At 41.8% G+C, this 19,864-nt stretch overlaps 6 protein-coding genes across 6 annotated transcripts; 1 reads left to right on the plus strand and 5 right to left on the minus strand.

The window, feature by feature from the left end:
• Positions 1–333: 333 nt before the first annotated feature.
• On the minus strand, positions 334–753 carry EAE97_006747 (uncharacterized protein; the record flags this gene model as incomplete). The annotated part of the gene is made up of 1 exon (XM_038877260.1): positions 334–753. The coding sequence occupies one exon, from the start codon at positions 751–753 to the stop codon at positions 334–336; it is 420 nt and encodes a 139-aa protein (XP_038732192.1).
• Positions 754–3,258: 2,505 nt separating this feature from the next.
• EAE97_006748 (uncharacterized protein) lies at positions 3,259–4,395 on the minus strand (the record flags this gene model as incomplete). The annotated part of the gene is made up of 1 exon (XM_038877261.1): positions 3,259–4,395. The coding sequence occupies one exon, from the start codon at positions 4,393–4,395 to the stop codon at positions 3,259–3,261; it is 1,137 nt and encodes a 378-aa protein (XP_038732193.1).
• A 1,074-nt stretch (positions 4,396–5,469) lies between these two features.
• Positions 5,470–6,564, minus strand: EAE97_006749 (uncharacterized protein; the record flags this gene model as incomplete). Its single annotated transcript, XM_038877262.1, has 5 exons — positions 5,470–5,677; positions 5,726–5,822; positions 5,872–6,187; positions 6,243–6,478; positions 6,543–6,564. The coding sequence occupies 5 exons, from the start codon at positions 6,562–6,564 to the stop codon at positions 5,470–5,472; spliced, it is 879 nt and encodes a 292-aa protein (XP_038732194.1).
• A 745-nt stretch (positions 6,565–7,309) lies between these two features.
• Positions 7,310–8,700, plus strand: EAE97_006750 (uncharacterized protein; the record flags this gene model as incomplete). Its single annotated transcript, XM_038877263.1, has 3 exons — positions 7,310–7,742; positions 7,794–8,549; positions 8,597–8,700. 3 exons carry the CDS (start codon positions 7,310–7,312, stop codon positions 8,698–8,700), a joined length of 1,293 nt encoding a protein of 430 aa, XP_038732195.1.
• Positions 8,701–9,008: 308 nt separating this feature from the next.
• EAE97_006751 (uncharacterized protein) lies at positions 9,009–9,818 on the minus strand (the record flags this gene model as incomplete). The annotated part of the gene is made up of 1 exon (XM_038877264.1): positions 9,009–9,818. The coding sequence occupies one exon, from the start codon at positions 9,816–9,818 to the stop codon at positions 9,009–9,011; it is 810 nt and encodes a 269-aa protein (XP_038732196.1).
• A 5,411-nt stretch (positions 9,819–15,229) lies between these two features.
• On the minus strand, positions 15,230–18,582 carry EAE97_006752 (uncharacterized protein; the record flags this gene model as incomplete). The annotated part of the gene is made up of 2 exons (XM_038877265.1): positions 15,230–18,451; positions 18,511–18,582. 2 exons carry the CDS (start codon positions 18,580–18,582, stop codon positions 15,230–15,232), a joined length of 3,294 nt encoding a protein of 1,097 aa, XP_038732197.1.
• Positions 18,583–19,864: the final 1,282 nt, after the last annotated feature.

Below are 19,864 nucleotides of genomic sequence, written 5' to 3' on the forward strand. Positions count from 1 at the left end.
AAACGATGGTTACACAAGTTGACTTGCAAAATAGCATTTGATATCATACATTTTGACAGACTACACTGTCCTTTTGTCATCTCACTATTTACGAATATTTCCCAAATGCCGAGCATATGTTACCACAAACCTACAAATATACATTGTTCGACCTTCATAGCGATGATTTCTTCGTTCTGTGAGCTGACTGCTTCTCTACACATTAGCTAATCGCTAAGTTCACTTCTGGTGACAAAATTTCAATTCCATTCCAATTCCAATTCCCAAGCAAAATCATATATACAAATACAAGGTATCATATCTCAAATCACAGAACAGCCCAACATAAACTTCTCAATCATCCCCAACAACAGGTCTTCCACCTCTTCCAGCTCCAGCAACCGGTCTCCCCGCCCCACCAGCCACAATTGGTCTTCCCCCGCCAAGCCACCCTCCCATTCCACCTCCCACCATTGGTCTTCCTGGCCCAACCCCCGGTGGAGGTCCAGCACCCCCAACTACAGGTCTTCCCGGTCCTCCCACTCCCACAACAGGTCTACCTCTTCCTGCTCCACCAATAACCGGTCTCCCTATTCCCGGCGGCGGCAGAGGAGGGCGTGGCGAACTTGTCGAATTTGATTCCGACATCGAATTAGAAGAATAGTCACTATGATAAACTATTCTCCTCGAAAGTCTAAATATAAAAAATGCAACGAGTATTAATGCAAATACGAGGAGAATCACTATGAGGGCTATTGCATCGTTTTGTTTCATTTTGTGGTTTGTGGGGAGTGGTTCGAGATTCGGCAAGAGTTTGTAAGTCGGGAACGCGAGGGTGATGCGAGGGGCTGTTGATTGCGAGTATTTGAGAGAGGGATCGATTTGCGATTAGTACGGAGTGACTGAGAGAAAATGTTAGATAACATAGAGCGAAATGGAAATTTCCAAGTGGAATGCATTGCTGCTCATACAATTGAAGAAATACCTCAACACCAAGTGATTGGGTACTGTTCTTGACATTGGTAGAATCCTAACCATCAATCCGTAAGCTTTAACAACACTGCGAACAATTTCAATTTGAGATTTCGATTATTGATGGTTTTATACAATTTTCGTATAAGTATACAAAATCGAGATGATTCGAGAATACAAATAGTCAGAAACAACAATGAACAATTACATCAACACCAGAAATTATTATTTAAGGACTCGAGAGGCTATCCAAGATGTAAACAAAAACAATTCAGTCAGCCAGATGACAAAGCCCTGCATGAGGGGTAACACCAGGGTAGTATTCCCAGGATCATAACAACGCCATTCGAACAAACGAAAGCTTTGGAACCTATCATATTTCTGAATTGGATCCAGGGAGTACAAATTCATAGCCCGAGCGGCTGGCAACATGCAAATCTTGATACTTTTGAGCAACATTCACCAGTGGTTGTATGGATTGACGGGACACTTCCCAACTTTCGAAATGTTTAACAAGTCCGTTCTCCAATAGTTTGATATTAGAATCTTTATCTGATTGTTTTATCTCTAATAAGCAATTGTAAGAATTCCTAAGATATAGAATTTGATACATCGAGAGATATTCACAAGTCCGTTTTTGCAGTGTCCCGTCATTCTACACACTCACTGGTGATCTCGCTAACCACTGCATCGCTTTTTGACTCTACAACTTCGCCTTGAAATTACAATAATTTCTCACTCATGCTTATTCTTCTGTACAGGCTCGAGATTTTGATCAATATCATTATGTTCGCTAGACCTTTTCAAACTTTTACTTAATGGCAATGTCCCATGTGCTTACATCGACTCAAAAGTATACCCATCTCCCCCCAAATTAGCCTTCAGCCGCAATCCACGAATTGAAGAAAATTAAGCAATTCTCTACAAAAATTCTTTGGTAGCTTCATATCGTTCGTCACCATACAACAAAGTGAATGTGATACTTCCGGAATGAATCGCCGTTTCTATCTTGTAAGGAATTCGATAGAACTCCTGGTGGCCGAACAGGAAGTGGCGTGGATAGAAATCCGAGATTTGATCAGGAAAGAGTTCAGAAAGAAATACATTATGGATCAAAGTGACATCGAGGTCGATGCGATGGGCAAATATGGACCTGTTCCGGAGAATTATAGTTTGTCATTATTAATCTAGTCAGAGGACAAGTTTCTCCAGAAATTTGAAGATGCAGATTCTAAAATGAAGAAATATGGGGCTTATTGGAAAATGGTGCATGGAGTTCAGTAGAGGAAAATTCTCAATCCTCGGCGAGGTGATTGTTTTCATGGTCGAACGAGTGTCACACAGGTTAAAGATCTCCCTGAAAAGATAATAAGTTGTCATTTAAGTCAAAATGGACTGGTGAAGAACGAAAGGCTGTCAAAGGGGGTAAGCTCCATGTTATAAGCAAGGTGTTTGGCTGATATTAGGCTATCTTATACCACCAACATCAAACTACTGTATATATTTAGGTAGCTATAAGAGAATGGAAATTTGCGAATTTGTAGGATCATATTTCGGGTGCGAGTGTGAATGTGAACATGGTTGCGCAGGAGGAGCTCGCCAACGCTGAGCTATGATATGTTGACATTAAATCTTTTAACTTTTATAGTGGCATCAATAGGGTCACAATGTCTAAAAAGGTTATGATACATGAATAGCTATCTACAAGTAAGATTTTGTTTCCAGGCAAATAAACATCTTCACCAAGAAAATTTCAAGACACAGCATCGAACTGCTTTATATGTACACGTTATTATCATGGACCCACTACCTGACCATCTATGCTATTTATGCTATATAGCAAAGCTCCCAATTTATAGGCCTTTACAGGCTCAACACGCTATAGCAGATATGCAACGATAGAATCCACGGGATGGTAACAGAATTTGATTGGTCGATGGGATTGGCGAAGTGAGTATCGAAAGTGAATGCAAGGGAGTTTCAGTCTCGCCTATTTTCATCCGGATGAAAACTTCAAATCAAAGTCCAAACTCTATTCTCAAATTTCATTTCGCAGCAGATTCTATTACTTGTCCTGGAGTTGAATTGCAATTAATATTCATGGATCTGACGATCATAGATTGCCTACTACGGTGATTAAGTCATAAGTACAGGCTTATATCTCGATAATATCATAACTCTCGGAATCTGCACTAAATAAATACCATTAGATACATTACACAGTAAACATAACTCTATGGACTACATCTACCTCCATCTCTAATCATCAAAATCTACATCTAAGTTTCCAATCTATCCTTCCCAGAATCAAAAATCAAAAGTCACCTCAGGCCACTCTTTACTAGGCCCATCTAGCACCTTCCCACTCTTTCCCTTCAACCACTTTCCAAAAAACCCACCCACAAACTCCGTCTGAATGTCCAAAATTCTCACACCATTAATCGTACCCAACAAATCCTCAAACCCTTCCAATCCCAGTACTGTTGCCCAAACGGCGAAATCCGTATAACTACCATGCTGTGTCGCATTCACCCTCACATCTCTTTTCCAACCTCCCAGCTTCACGGAATTAGCCCAGAATTCATACCACGTCGGATCTCTCTCTTCAGTTCTGGTATGGTTTTGATTCGCCATAATCATGAATGGTTTCTTGAGCCCGCTTTGTGCGACATCGCCTTCGATTGCTCCGTCGAGGTTTATTCCGTATGAGAAACGGGAATCATCGTGCATAGCTTGGAAAGCTGAAGCTCCGCCCAATGAGTGACCAAAGGCTCCGATGGATTTAGTTTGGAAGGTTGGTTGGGATCTTCCATATCCATATGAATGGGAAGTGGAATTCTGGATGCCAGGAATTTGCGCAGTGAATGATGGGTCCGAGAGGGAGTCCAAGACAAATTGCATATCTCTAACTCGGGCATTCACATAAGGAATCGCAACGGTAGAGTTATCGAAATCCTCACCTACCCATGTTGCAATAGTACCGTTTGAGTATTCGATGAATTCAACATCGTACGGGTGATCAATAGTGATGACGAGATAGCCCAGAGAAGCGATATTCTCGGCAATGACGGTATAAATAAGTCGGGAATTCCCATAGCCTGGGGAGAAAAGAAGGATTGGGAAATCGAATGAATTGTTGTGGGAGAGAATAATAGGGGCGGAATTGTAGGAACGAGTGACAAAGTCTTGGAGAATATCAGAAGGGAGAGAGTAGCTTTCTGCTAGATAAAGAGCCGTGGCTGATGGGAAGGAGGGCGGAAATGTATAAGATGAATTTTTGGCGGATGTGGGATAGAACAAGGAGAGCATTAGACTGCGGGAAGTAGACGAGTCCGTTACTTGGAGAGTGGTAGTGCCAAGGGTATGAGACCCAGGTAGTGGAGGTGCTTGAATAATGCCATAGACAGCATTAGAAAGATTGAGAAATAGCCAGCAGATTTTCATTGTGATTAAAGTCATGTTGCTTTTGGTTGATGTTAACCAATGTGGACAATTCAAACAATAAAGCCGTCTATCTAGGTGATTTAATACAAAATTTGACTTTTTCAGCCGCAAGTACAAATTTGTCTGCCTAGAAATAGCGGTACTCGGCAAGTACAAATTGCAAAGCAGCAGACAATTATTGAAGATATTCGTAATCGCGCATTTTTGACCCGTTACGCTATTCTACAACGTCGGTACGCTAGGATACGAATTGTAATAAGATGTCATTCGTGATATATTGGGCACGCCCTTTCACATAACACGTTTCGTGGCTGTGCACCAGCCCTGCAAAATTGGCAGTCCATTGTGGAGTATTCTACCGCAACCAAAACATGCCCAATCATATCATTTTCGGCATATTGTTCTTGAAACTAAGATTCCAATGCTAGAGACTTCTACAGCCTCAAACTTAGGAAGAAAGAACGCAGGAGCCCCCCCTCCCCCTAAGCTTTGAATGGGAGCCTTCTTTGATCGCAACCTGGTGACAATAATGCCGTGGCTTAATTCACCACAGCCCAGTGGATAGATCCCCTATGACAATACGACCAGGCGGGGCAAGATCTTTACTATATCTGATCATTCGAACTATTGCATTTTACATAACACTCTGTGTCAATGACACATAGCAAGCGAGAATGCCTCCTCGATTAGACCTTATCGTTCGAGTCGGAAGACAAGCACGTAGAAGACCCGCTAGACCAGTGGCGGTCCGACCTCTCCGAAGACATCCAGTACGAAGAAGGTCGCCAATAAGAAATGTAGGAGCGAGAGGGGGAATTAGGAGGAGATGTGGAAGAAGGCTAGCTGCAAGGACACGACTGGATATCTTGCTACTCGCAGCTTCATACAGTGGTTGGGAAGACTCATATGGACTAATCTGTCGCTGAAACGAGACGAGGAACGTTTTTGGATGATGGAGGCACATGAGTGAATATATTAAGTTCACTCAAATTGCAAAATGTATATTTGTGATATTATTGATAAATGCTGCCATGTATTGACTGAGATATCGCGTAGCCTCATCAAATCCAAAATTTACTTTTGATATTCAAACTTGGTCATCATAGTCCCAATGTATGGTAAAATCTCAACCGAGAATGAATCTCCTTCCCTCAGATATTCCTTTGGTGTGAAACTATTACCAACACCCGCTGGAGTGCCGGTCAGAATTATAGTACCTGGCAAAATTGTGGTGCCTTGAGAGAGGAAAGAAACAATTTTCGCAACGGGGAAAATCAAATCACTATTATTGGTCAGTTTACGGCTGGAAATTGGGATCTGATATTCATACTCTGTTCCGCAATCTTGCATAACCTTTCCGTTCTTCAGACCTCTGACTCGAAGTTTCGATGGGTCTGGGATGAGTTTCGTGGATACCAGGACTGGACCTAGAATCTTGTTAACTCCAATTCCCCGAAATGAATTGACATAGCATACCTATTGGGCAAGCACCGTCAAAACTTTTGCTGAAGCACCATTGACTTTGCGCGAATTGACTTGCACGACTGCTGACATCATTTGCTGCTGTATATCCCAAAACATAATTCAATGCGTCTGCTTCGCTGACGTCCTTGCACTTCTCTCCTATCACAATTACCAACTCGGATTCGTAGTCGCAGCAATCATCTTTCAATGCAAACTTTGGAATAACTGTCGGGGATGGATATGGATCTGCGAGAGAGGTCGAAGGCTTCATGAAAACGGTTGGCAGATCAGGGATGGCCATTTTGACTTCATGCGCATGTTGGACATACTGAAATTGTTAGTCAATTCCTTGTGTATATGTATTTCAGAGAATTGTTTCTTACATTCAATCCAATACATCTAATTGTGCCAACTTCAGACTCTGCAAGGGGAGATAGAAGTTTTCCAATTTCTTTAATGGTTCCAGTTGAAGTGCCTGGTTCTAAGACTGATGATCCGCTGTATACATCGACCTTCACGTCCTTTCCTGCAATGATTGCAGCTCCCACATCGATCTCCAAGTCTACTGGTTGACCAATGAGTACCTCCTCAGAAGATTTTGGTAAAAATCGTACGAGACCTAGAATGCCATGTCAATTATCTTGTCAAAACGAACATTTTGATAGAACTATGGAACAACGTACGCTCAAATGATGGTACTGGCATGGCTGATGTCTGGATGAGATACTGGTATATCGTAGTGTTTACAATGGGAATGAAAAGAGGAACAGAAATTGAGCAAGTGAGGTCTTTGGACAGAAGGAAAGAGAGAGACTGAAGAGGACTGTTTTTGATTTAGACAAACATGAGCTTCAAACCCCCCACCTACTCTTTTTCACCCCACTTTGATGGAAGCCGATTCAACTGCCTTCATCATGGCAACAATTGACCCGATACAGTGTTATCCATACCTGTTACCATTTCTCGTGTATGGGCAATTTCTCTCGGTCGATATCCTCACGGGAAGTGTTGCAATCAGCGTGGACGCGTAAGAAAAGACAAGAGTCCCCACAAGTTATGAAGTGGAAGGGGTGGGGAGATTGAGGGGAATTCATGGACTCAACACGCTAATTTGTGGGGATTATTAAGCATTGAATACCCCGAAGCTTTAGAATGAAAAATCCCAAGCTTCAACAACAGTGGAGTGTCCACTTGATCAATTCAATTCGTACTCATACGCTCTTAATAACTATTCCGCAAGCTCTCCACATCGACTGAAGCCATGGGCAGATCATTCTTATCAGGTCATGCTTCGGCTCTGCCAGTAATGATAGATCGATCAATTGAGGAACATTCATATCCAGACCAATTCCTCCTTCAGACTTTCAACCCACCATTGTGATACAAGCTTTCTACACATCAAGACTCAAATTTATACTATAATTCTAAGTTCTTTTAATCTACAGCAGATATGGCAGTTTTACCAGAGAATTCAGGATACATCCAGAGTTCAGACCCTACAAAGCCTCGCTCTGATGCAGCTGTCCCTTTCCGCGATATCATACCCTCCCCAGCTCATCCTCGCATTGCTGGGATACAAGATCATACAGCATTAAGTTGGTGCGAGTCTAGAAGGCAAATTGAGGCTCCTGCTTGGCTGATTAATCGACTTGATGCAAAGAATCTAGAGAAACCATACAAAGGATTCACATCAGACGGAAAGGTCAGAGAGGGGCTGTATAATTATGCGGAGGATGAAGGTGCGCCAACGGAGGAGGTTATCACGAAAACCGAAGAGTTTTTGAAGGTCTTGAGTGAAGATCAAAGAAAAGCGGTTCAATTCGGTGATGTTACAGATGATGAATTTCGACTGTGGTCGAATCCAGAATTATACATGAATCCAGGTAAGGAGTGAAAATACCTCTATTTTAATCTCCTACTTATCTCCAAAACAGGTGGACTACGACTCGATGAGTGTTCCTCAGATATTCAAGACGCTATTCACGCCATTCTTAGAGCTTCATCCTCTAAGCAGGGCTATGAAAAAATTCATGCTTGTTGTCTCACAAATGATTTCCTTGGACATTTAGTGAACGGCAAGAAAGTGCTCAATGAACATTCCTATAACTTTCGCTTATTTGGTACACCATCCATGACCAAACCATTCGGATACACATTCTTTGGACATCACTTGTGTTTTTGTGTAGTTTTTCTCGGAAAAAGAATGGTGATTGGTCCTACATTCATGGGAGCAGAACCTGATAGAATTGATGAGGGACCACATGCTGGCCTGAGGTTATTCAGATCGGAGGAGATGGATAGTTTAAGCTTGATGCAAAGCTTACCCAAAGAACTACAAGAGAAGGCAACTCTGAGTAAGGGTATGGATGGAAAAAGTCTGCCAGCTGATAGATGGAATCCGTTTGACGAAAGACATCTGGGTGGTGCGAGACAAGATAATAGGATCGTCCCATATGAAGGATGTCCAGTTTCAGAATTTTCAGCAACTCAACAAGAGCAAGTTATCAAGCTTTTCAAATCTTTCAACGAGTATTATCCCGACTCAGTTTTGGAGCACAGGGTCGCACTATTCAAGAAACATCTCGACGAAACATATTTTGCTTGGATCGGAGAATTTGGAGACGATGATCCTTATTACTACCGCATCCATAGCCCGGTAGCATTTTTGGAATTGGATTTCCATTGTGGAAGTAAGTCTCACAATTTCTCCTGTTTGACGTATCTAACCTTGTTTTAGTTTTCTTGACAAATACAAGTCCAGCAAGATGTCACATTCATACATGCAACAGGTTGCCTAACCGAGGTGATTATGGGCGAGCACTCTTGGAACAGTCGAAGTAGATCGACGTTAATGAAGCGATCTAAAGTATAATTATTCAAGAATTACTCAGCTTCTAATCTATTGTTCTCGTGATTATTTCGATTTATTTAATTATAGGTGTATTATTGAAGGTTACAACTGCATCTCGATAATTCTGTTGCAGGGAACGAATTCTTAAAAATTATGTTAATATTCAAGTGTATACCAGGCGAATCTTTGCCTCCTTAGATCGCTAATACATTTCAAGAAATCCAATATTTTGGCTACCAAGTAAGCGGGTATCCATGCTACCAAAAGCTCCCAACGCCGACCAAGAAAACCATGCCATTCATTCCTCTTGTAGCATAAGGCTTTGTAGTTTCGTGCTTAGCATTTTAATATTGCATATTTCAACATCCGCAGGAGGGGGTTTGTCGCAAATACGGAGGTTACTCGGAGGGAGTTTTTCTCTGGGATTTAACACTCCTCCTATCCCCTTTCGTTTTAAACCTCCCGTTCTAGACAAATCAAAAACACTAGTGAACCGATACCATGGGTACTCAGCGCTCACGCCCGGATACAGAGAGCCCATCTGAACATGCCATTCGACCGTGTAAGACACTTCACTCCCTCTCTCAACTGCGATACCTCCCACATGAAGATGATGCTTGTGGAAATATTCCACCACCTCTGTCATCTGTAGAAGATCCGAGTTCTTGCCCGTTAACGAGAACTTTCGATATCTAAACGGATTTTCAACCTCCTCGCCCACGTCATTGACAATGATTGCACGAAAGCCGATATGTCGGAACTCGTGGTGTTTCTCAATGACGTATTTGTGAGCAACTGAGGGGTGGGTAACTTGTGAGCCTTTCTGGCTTGCTTTTGGGTCACTGAGGACGAGTGCGCAAAAGTGACATCCCCAGCCCATGAGTTGGAGGTCATATGGACTTTTGGGATTCGAAGGAGTGCTACAAGGAGATGTGACGTCTTCGACTAACGACATGGGTTCTTGAGGGTAATGAATCCATCCATGATCGAACCCGCGCGTGATGAGTCCGAATAAACCGTAGGTAGTTAGAAGCATGTAGCTGCAGGTTCTACACATGTCGTCGCCATCGCTAATGAACATCTTGTGGAGACGGTTCGGGTCGGCCATGGTTGTTGTTTGCTGATATACTCTTTGTCGAATTGTTGTCTGCTGTTGTGAAGGAATATAATCTTCGAATTGATGGATTTTGTGATGATGGGACGTTTAATTTCAAGATCCTTGGGGAATTCATTATGGTTTTACTGGTGCAAATGAACATTCAAACTAGTTTGAGACAATGATGGAGCTAAGTTGAAAGGGTTCTGATATCAGGAGCTAAAGGATCGCTTATCTTGTCGAGCTAGAACTAAGTTCTGTTCTAATGCATCGTCAATCACAGTCATTGGGTATCGGATATGTGAAATGCTGATTTTGAGGTTAGTGTTCTTGTTTGAGCTTAGCTTCCGATTTGCCTGATGGATATGTTGGAAATGTTTAAGGGTCAACTAAGATCATTACGATACCTCGGAATACTTGACGTTTGGCGAGGGCCTCGAATTGAGATGTGACCAGCCATTGGCTATGATCGTCTTATAGTGTCCAATTCAGGACTCAAATACCAAAATCTCTTGATATCGCTCATGCAACTTTATCTGCGCATCCCAAACGCCATAGTCACAGAAAGCTATCTTCCCCAAGTTTCCTAGGTCGATAGACGGGTACCCCGGTATTTCGGAGATTCCCCACGCTAGGCTGACCAGCCGCCATACATACTAGTTTCCGGTACTTTGGGACGCCGATGCCCCATACATTAGCTCGTGAACTAGCTACAAATGATTTAGAGTTAGATGTCGAGAAAGTACTATTGGGAACAGTCCTCTTTGGTTCAGGGGTTTGAGTGAGCACGGTGCATTTGGTACATCATATTAGTTCTCTCTGGTGAAGATCAATCACTTTGACTATGCCTTACTGTGATAGAAGTGTTGAGATAGTGGAAAGCGAGTGCAGTGCCAATTCTAGAGCTGTGTGGAAATAGATACCTGAGGATTTCTCGATGAGCATCTTGGTTTACTCCGGTCAATAAAAGTACTTATCTGATATATCTGAGCAGTATCACAAAGCACATCGATGTTTATATAAGACGCGGTGAATATGATCTACATTATTAGTGGAGTCTCAAGGTCCAAGCACAAGATATCGACGTCATACAATTTTTCCAAAATTTTAAAAGCCAATGAACATCTTGAATTGGCTTTCAGACATGCAACAAAACTGTTTTTTGTGGTATGTGCTCTGGATTCACCTGCAGATTCTATGCCATCGACTTTATGATCAAAGGGTGAATATACTACCTAGCTAGCTAATATGGAATGAAAGTGGCAGGAGCCTCAAGAGTGAATGAGTTGTGTTCTGACAATTGGCATGTGAAAGATATCTTAAACTTCTACATATTTAAGAAACGGTTAGATGTGCTTGTACCGTTTGTTGCAAAGGACTAAATAAAATTCCAAAGCAGCATGCTCAAGGCGGTTTCTGCAATCGGATCACTGTGACGACTTCATGTCCCTCTGGAGCCTCGCACGTAAAGTATCTGCCACATTGAAGGTAAGTGTGCAAGAGGCTTACGGAATTACAAGCTAAGTACAAACTTACTTCTATCACCGTCATTCATAGTACTGCTATTTTGTAATCACTTTACGCACTGTCACCATTCTTTTACTATCAATGGTATCTTCCTATCCTATCAAACCACTCCTTGAAGCATATTCAAAACAGAATATAAACCCACACAACAAATTCTTCAGGAAAAAGCAGTCTGCAGTGCCACTGACACAAATCATCATGCCACAACATGGTAAGTTGCAAATCTTTGATATCACAAATGATTTCTACAATCAGCAGTTTATATATTCACGAAGCTCGAATTTGGTAGCCCATGCCCTGGGAAAGAGGCATGTTGCGCTATCATGCACAGGGAGTGGATATCAAGTTCTATTTACTGGATTTTCCTTTTGACAATCAATGTCCACGTGTTCATGGATATCATACAGGAATGTGTTCAATGAGAATTACAGTTAATATAGTGAATGGCTTTCGCTAGGTATGACAAGTCCGTAACTACTCGACTATACATGTCCTATATTCATCATCCTTGAGATACCGTCCTTCTCTGAAGGATTGACGAATCACTGGATTCATGCTGTGCGAAAAGCACACTCCTCACTGTTTACCACTATGGGGTAGGTAGTCCCAGAAATTAGAACCAAATCTCTCCTTTTCGGACCCTCAAATTGGATTCTTCTCTCGTCCAAATAAACTGTCATCGCATTATCCTTTCATCATCACTTCACACCAACGCTATCTCTGCTTCTATTATCCTCTCGCCTATGCCGTTGATTAGTATTCAATGCACAGGATTTGAAGAACCGTCATTTCTCAATCCCTAAGGCAAACCAAAGAGTGAAACTTATCACATCCTGAGCCAGCAAGCATACTCGGAGAGTTACTGAATCTTCTTGCCACTGCTAGAGAGAGAAACCGAAATTTGAACAAGAGATGAGAGAAGACCAGTCCCAGAGCTAGAGTGCAAAATCCAGTATTCCAGTGAATCAAAAAGTGTCTTGTTTTCCCATCAGCATGGATGAGTACCTACCTAGCTTCTACATAATGGATACAGACCCCGAGTTTCTGTTGGATTTTCATCAATTCTCAGCAATTGTTTGCGAATACGATAGACTCTGTACTCGCTTTTGGATCACACTCGTGAATAAATTCACTTCTGCATGTGGAGAGGTATACAGATCTCTCCAGAGTCCCCTCAAGACTTTTAAATTTTCCAGCATAAAAAGCGTCTCCAGAATTGAGTTTTGGAGACTATAGCTATAAGGATGATAGAAGCAACTGTATACCAATGCAAGGGAAAGAAGCCTCTCTTGCGCTAATTCTCCACACTATTTAGTTATGACATAGTTTGAAAAGGCGTAAAGTTGAGAGATGTGCTACATCATCAGATCACACGAGATGAGACAAATGCTAGATTATCGCTGTGCCTAACTCTCATCGTTGTCATTCCTCCTAATATACATTAGCGAGATACATTGAACGCCACTGCACACCTCATCCTCCCTTATCTTACCCCCCTCCCTCCAAACCCCGTCTTCGAAATCCCAAATTACAACGTCGTCACCGTTGCGCACTACTAAACCCCAAGACTGACTCATAGACTGATCAAATGATCGACTATAATATCTGTACACCGGCAAAATTTGCCATTGGCTATAATCCTTAAATACCAAACTATGAGCTCCTTAGTCTGAATCTGCAGGATAATTAGATGTTCGGGTATCAGATGTGCAGCAATCAGTGGAGATTTAGGGATTCACTATAGATGCAGGCCATGCACATGTAGCCACAAAGGTCCTCCTTCTTCTGGATGTGGATAATATCAAAATGCCCTCTCCTTCTTAAGCATTTTCATCTACACAACCAATGAATCCCGCTACCTCTCCCTCTTCCCGGCCCCGAAAAGTAAATCCCCATCCGCTTCTCTTCACCCCCCTTCTCTCTTCCAAATATTCTCAACCCCCAATCTATCTCTATAAGAGAAGCACCAACTTCTCTAACTCAATCTTCTGCAGATTGTAATTAGCACGAGCATGCATCGCATTTGAGGAGTGTGATAGCCATGTTCGCGCTCTACGACACGGAAACCGAAATCTTGTGCACTTACTTACGCAGATAGGAGGAACATTAGAGGGATTATTACAGACCGCTGAGTTGAATGTATTTATGTGTGATTCTAGGATATGGCAACAAAAAATTTGAGTGATGAAATTCAGAGAGGGGGGAAGGAATCTTGGGATGATATATACATATATGTTTGTAATTACGCTAGTTTTATTTCTAAATCATCCATGTTTTATGACAACAATACATATATACATTGCTGAGAAACCATATCTTCTCGTCTTGATATTTCAGACTTAGGAATCTTTTCAACTCAGTTGCTCTGATCTCATCTCATCTCAACCCACTTTACATTTTACCTCACCACAGAACCGTATATCATATCACTGCCACTCAAACTCATTATCATCATTGTCATCATTATCACCACCCCCAATCCCATCCCCAATTTTACCTCACACAAACCCCATCCATCTCCAACCTATCTCCCACCCATCAATCCATTCAGCCCATCGTCTTTCGGTCTCATTCTCGTCCTCCTTAATTTCAGTCACCTCTCATCCTCACCAGCCAATCTATTCACAAATCGAGACCTCTTAAATACCCCCCTACTTAAGAAGATAATCCTCAAAAACCTAATCTAGCTGCTTAGCCGACCATGTACATGGAAATATTAATATTTGGTGAATATCCACGGGGAGTTTAACTTACCTAACCAGCCAATCCTCCGGATGTAAATAAATCACATACCTTAAAGATGCGCTGAAGTGAATACCCTACCCCCTACCCCCAGCTTACAAACTTCCATCTCTATCTTCCTCTCCACCCCTCCATAAACCCTCCACCCCCCCAAACACTTCCCCATCACAAAGTAATAGACAGGCAGATTCTTACAAGCCAAGGAGCTATACACCAAACACCTCGTTTCCCCTTCCCCCTTCCCCCATACCTCAACCACCTCAACCACATCAACCTATCCCCAGAATCTCTACACACCTCATAGCTAGAAGCAACAGGAAGGGAGTCACATATCCGATATCGAATGAATCAATACATCGAGAGAAATATGAGTGATAGCGAGAATATATGTAGCAATGGCAACAATATGATCAATATATTTTAGATGGAGTGACGATGACAATGACAAAAACAATAACAACAATGATAACAATCACTAGATATAAATCTCCCTCTCTATCTTCATCTCCATCATTTACATCTCCATTTCAAAACAAAAACAAAATATCATCTCATACCCAACCACTCAACTCCCCAACTCCCCAGCTCCCCATTCCCCAAACAACCCAAGCATCACCAAGACTACCTATCCACCTAGTTACCTACCTATCTACCTACTCACCAACCAAATCCAAACATCACCCCTTGCGTTCGCTTAATCTCACATCTCACATCGAGATAGGTAGATAGATGCCCAAGTAAAATCTAGAAAAAAGCACGAAAAAGACAATTCTAATATCCCATTTATAACCTCCCTCTGACAAAATATCATACACAAATGAGTTTACTTGAACTTCGCCCATAAGCTAAACTGGCCAGGAAAAAAATTAATCTCAGATTTTTCCTATCAAATTACGAAGTACATAGGTATGTTAATAACCATAACATTAATAAAAGTTGACAAATATATAGAGCCAAGCATAACAGACAGGATATAATCAATCACCAAATCATCGACTTCAAATATTCCAGACGTCCGAAAAAATCTATAATATTGATTCCATGTAGAATCTATATGCAATCTAAGTAATTCCATCTAACGACCGTATTCTAAGACGCTTGAAACAATCCATCTCCACAATCTACGCTCCGCAACATCTCACAGATGCAAGCATCTAGTAAACCTCCAAAACATATCTTCCGGCCTCCTTCAATCTCTCAATCTCCTTCCTTCCATCAACCTTCTTTCCACTAATTCTACCCTCTTCCCTAATAGCTTCCTCAAGAACCTCTGTAACATCTGGAACTGGCCAGGTAGGACCACACAAGTAGAATGATCCCTCATCCTTGATATAAGCCTGGATAATATCCTGAACGGTTTCTCTCATACGATCTTGAATATAGATCTTTTGTTTCTGATCACGAGAGAAAGCTCTTCCTAATAATGTGATGACACCAGCATCTTGATAAGCTTCCCATTCTTCACCATACAGATATTCTTCGCGTTGATGACGGGATCCCATGTAAAGAAGGATGGAACCAATATCCTTGCCTTGAGCCTTTTGCATAGCTCTGTATTGAACGAAAGCACGGAAAGGAGCAAGGCCCGTACCAAGACCAGCCATGATGAGAGGAGCTGAGTCGAGAGCTGGGAGTTTCATGACGGAAGGTTTGACAGAAGCAGTGACCTTTGATCCGACGGGAAGAGAAGAAAGGTAACGTGTAGCTTGACCGAAACGATCGCGACCCTTTGGATCAACCCAGGAAACAACGACGATCATGAGGGCGACGGTAGTTGGGTTGACGGCTTGAGAAGAGGCGATAGAGTATTCACGACGCTTCATTGGTGAAACGATACGGGCAATGTCGTGGAAAGATGGGTGAGCAGACTTGAATTCGAGAAGAACATCGGCATAAGTAATTGTGTCAACTTCAGCACGACGTTTGAATTCATTGGCACCTTCAGGACCACCAAGGGTAAGCAGTTCCTTCTTTTCATTCTCGTCAGAAGCAAACTCGGCGAGGGCTTCGTAGAATTTCTTTGGTGGTCTACCAAAGATATCGATGTTTTGTACCAAAGATTGGAAGACTGTTCTAGTTTCCCAAACATTGTTATCCTCACGAGATGGAACCTCGACGACATCATCTGCATTGAGACCATAGAATTTCATGAATTCTTCAACCTCAGCAACATCATTGACAGCATGAATACCAAGAGCTTCACCGATATCATATTTAAGACCAGAAGTTCCCAAATCGAACTCGATATGGAAGATGTTACGGTCATATGTGATAGGGGTCAAACGACGGTTCTCCTTTACTGTGATCTCATAGGTCTTAGCAGTGAGATCTGGTCGAAGTTCAGATCTGGTGCCATAAGCTTCCTTGAAAAGTAGACCCTTGGCAGCTGCGTGCCAATCACGAAGCTGAGATGGAGCCTCAGTATCTTCCTTTTGGAAACCAGTAAAGCTGCTGGACTCGATGGTTACAGGAAGGTTGAGGGCTTCGGCCTCAGCATCAACTTCGGCCCAAGTCTCAGGAATTTCAACTTTACGAACGACCTTCTCAATATCGGCTACTGCAGATTGTAATTGCTCTTGGCTTCCATTAATAGCGGTGAGCTTATCTTTGCTAGACTCAAGGAGTTCTGGACGAGCAACCTTCAAGAATGCAAGCTCAGCGAACAAGGTTTCAAGAGCAGGTTCCTTCTCAAGAGCTTCAGACAAAGTTGGATCCAAAACAAATAATTCGACATCTCTTTTCTTGATCTCGTTACGAACGAAGCTTGGAATCTTTTTCTCCAAATCTTCGTCCTTAACACCTGGAAGCTTGACAATAATCTTTCCACCCAATCTGACATTCTGCAAGATGGCAATCTCCTTGAAAAGTTTCTCGTCTCCAATGTAGGCAACATCGGCTTCTTCAATTGGATAAGCTGCTTCGATTGACTTCTTTGAGCTTCGAATATCAGTTCTAACGACACCGCCTTGAATGAAGTTATCGTGAGTTTGATTGATAAGGACATTGCCAGTCGAATCTCCAGAAAGGAGTTTGCTAATGGCAGAAGGTGCAGTAGCAGCAGCAGAATCCTCAAGATCGAAGAATGAATATTGTTGAACTTGTTCAACACTCAATAATGAAACAAAGTCATTGATGGACTTGCCACCGAGTTGATGGAAGATGCTAGCAATGGAAGTAGGTGTAAATACTTGCGATCGAGCGTACTTAAAATCAACTACCTTGGGGGAAGCTGTGAATTTATCAGAGAACACAGTTGCTGCCAAAACATCCTCATACAAGTTAGAGTGACCAGAAACATCAGTTGCAGCCGTCTCATCCAAAACTTGTCCGAGGACTGCAATACTTCTAACTGATGCAGGAAGAGCCTTCAAGAAAGCTTCCTCTACAAAAGGTCTGTAGACTCTGACATTAATAACACCGACTTTCTCTCCCTCAGCAGAAAGCTTCTTGGCGACTTGAGTAGCAAGAGAACTCTCAACAGAACCAAATACAACCAAAACGGATTCAGGTGACTCGTGTCCGCTGTACTCAAAGAGGCCATAAGATGTACCAAGTTCGCTGTTGAAAGCCTCGAGAAGTGAAGAAACCTTACTTTCAGCATCAGCTCTCTTTCCGAGTTTCGATATCTCTTCAAGAACTGTCTTATAAGAACTGCTAAGACCAGATTGACTAAGAATATCAATGACACGAAGGGTATCACGACCAACAGTGATTCCATCATAAGTATGGATTGTTGGAAGAATAGTTGCTAGCAATGTAGAAAAGAGAGACATGTGCTGTGCTTCATATGCAGATGAACTAGAAACTAATCCAAGTCCCAATTCCTCTGCCACAGTCAAAGCAGTTGCATAGTCAGTAACGAGACCGGTAGATCCTGGTGCATAGTCGACGGCCGCAACGTGGGCGACAAATGGGTTTGCCACAGAGTACAATAGAGAAAGTTGATCAAGAGTTGAACGCAGGCTATGAAGACTGGAAGAAGAGGCCAAAAGTGATTGGGGAATGTGTCTCTTGGTCAAGTCGAAATCCTTTGAAAACATGTATCCAAGAGCAATTGATCCAGCGCCAGAGCGAGTCTGCATGGGAGAAACTTGTGTAGTATAACCATTGGCATTCTTTGTATTTGCCGCAGCCCAAGACTTTACAGCAACATCCAAATCAAATGATTCTGGGGAATAAGAGAAGATCTTATCGGAGAGCGCATATGCTACTTGTTGAACCAAAGTTTGGGCAGTAACATAGGTAGGACCACTGATCGCATCGTATTCGATTGATTGTCCAAATGGTAGATTGGAAGACTTTTGGAAGAAAGTTCGAAAAGAGGACTCATTTTCGGAATTCCAGGTAGAATTGAGGGTATCTTTTCCAAAGGGTTCCTGCAAAGAGAAAGATTAGACACTTCTACATAGTTCGTATGATTGGTGCTTTGAATTACCTGTTTAGATCCGTCACCTTCTGGCTTAGTGTTTATGCCTTTGGTTTGATCATAATCTGTTGATGCCCCCATTTCTGCGGATGGATGGGTGGCGGGGTATCTTTGAAGAACTTTTGACGAGACAAGAATGCAAATAAAAGAAAGGAAATCTCAAGGCAAATTGACTTGATACAATTCTTTTGGAAAGAAGAAGATGAGTTTGTTGTAAATGAAGTAAAGACAACAACAATATACTCAATCGAAGGAAATATTATCCCTTCACAACTTAGCTTTGAAAGGGAAAGATTTATTAGTGTGAGATATATATATATATATATATATATATCATCTTTTGGCAATCAATTGGAATGGAAAAATCGAATTCCGATAAATCACCTTGGTTAGTAATGAGAGGATAGGAAATCGAGTCAAATCATATGGACTTTTACCATTTGGAACTGGTGAACGTACCTAGAGTATCTTTTCTTTCTTCACTTACCGTATCAGAAGCTTGATATTACTGAATGGAGTGAAATTTGGTGAGAGCACGAGAAAGCACGCAATCACAAGCAAGCTAAACGCCTTCGACTAGATTATATACCCTTGTCAAAGGTGTCGAGGAAGAAAGTTTGGCCGATGCCGATAACGGTGACCAATAGATCTTCTTTGTTCTCCAGTCTTGCAGTTCTCCAGTTCTCCAGATTCTCCATCGTGATGCTATTTTGGGAATTTCGAATTTGGCATTGTGAACGTGGTTGCTTTATTCAATATAGAGTTGATGATATTGAATACTTCATACCTAAGTCATTCTTTCGATCGAACATAGATCAATGTTGTTTTCTTCTCTCTGAATGCTTATAACTCATTCATGAGAAGTCTGATAGCCAAGTCAGAATGTCATGCCTTCAATTGAACATATTGGACTGGTAACAAAGTCTACAGGAGTTATGGTTTCTTTTTATTTCACCCGACAGTCTAGATGTTTGTTGATCTTCGAAGCGGATGAATTACAAGCCACACATACCCTTGAATTGATTACCCAAATTAAGGTCGACCGGGAAATATAAACAGCAATTGAGTTGTGCATCGAAGTCGATGAGTAAATACCACAAAATACCTAGGAGCTTGATGGATAGGATAGGGGTTTGGGATATCTCAAGGTATCAAGCATGATTGTACTACTTTCGATAACTTCTGGGCAACTTGAAGTATCTTCAAGGAATTTTGTTTCTCATTTCAAACTCACAAAAAAGTCATCCAGATGTAGATCAACAAACTCAAGTTTCGTTACTTATCATTTTAATACAAGTAGCTCATCCGTCAACTGTGGAAACCCCTCAAAACTATATTATACATCGCAGCTTCGAATTTTATC

Source organism: Botrytis byssoidea, assembly GCF_014898295.1.
Source record: "Botrytis byssoidea strain MUCL 94 chromosome Unknown BBYS_012, whole genome shotgun sequence".
NCBI classification, from domain to species: domain Eukaryota; kingdom Fungi; phylum Ascomycota; class Leotiomycetes; order Helotiales; family Sclerotiniaceae; genus Botrytis; species Botrytis byssoidea.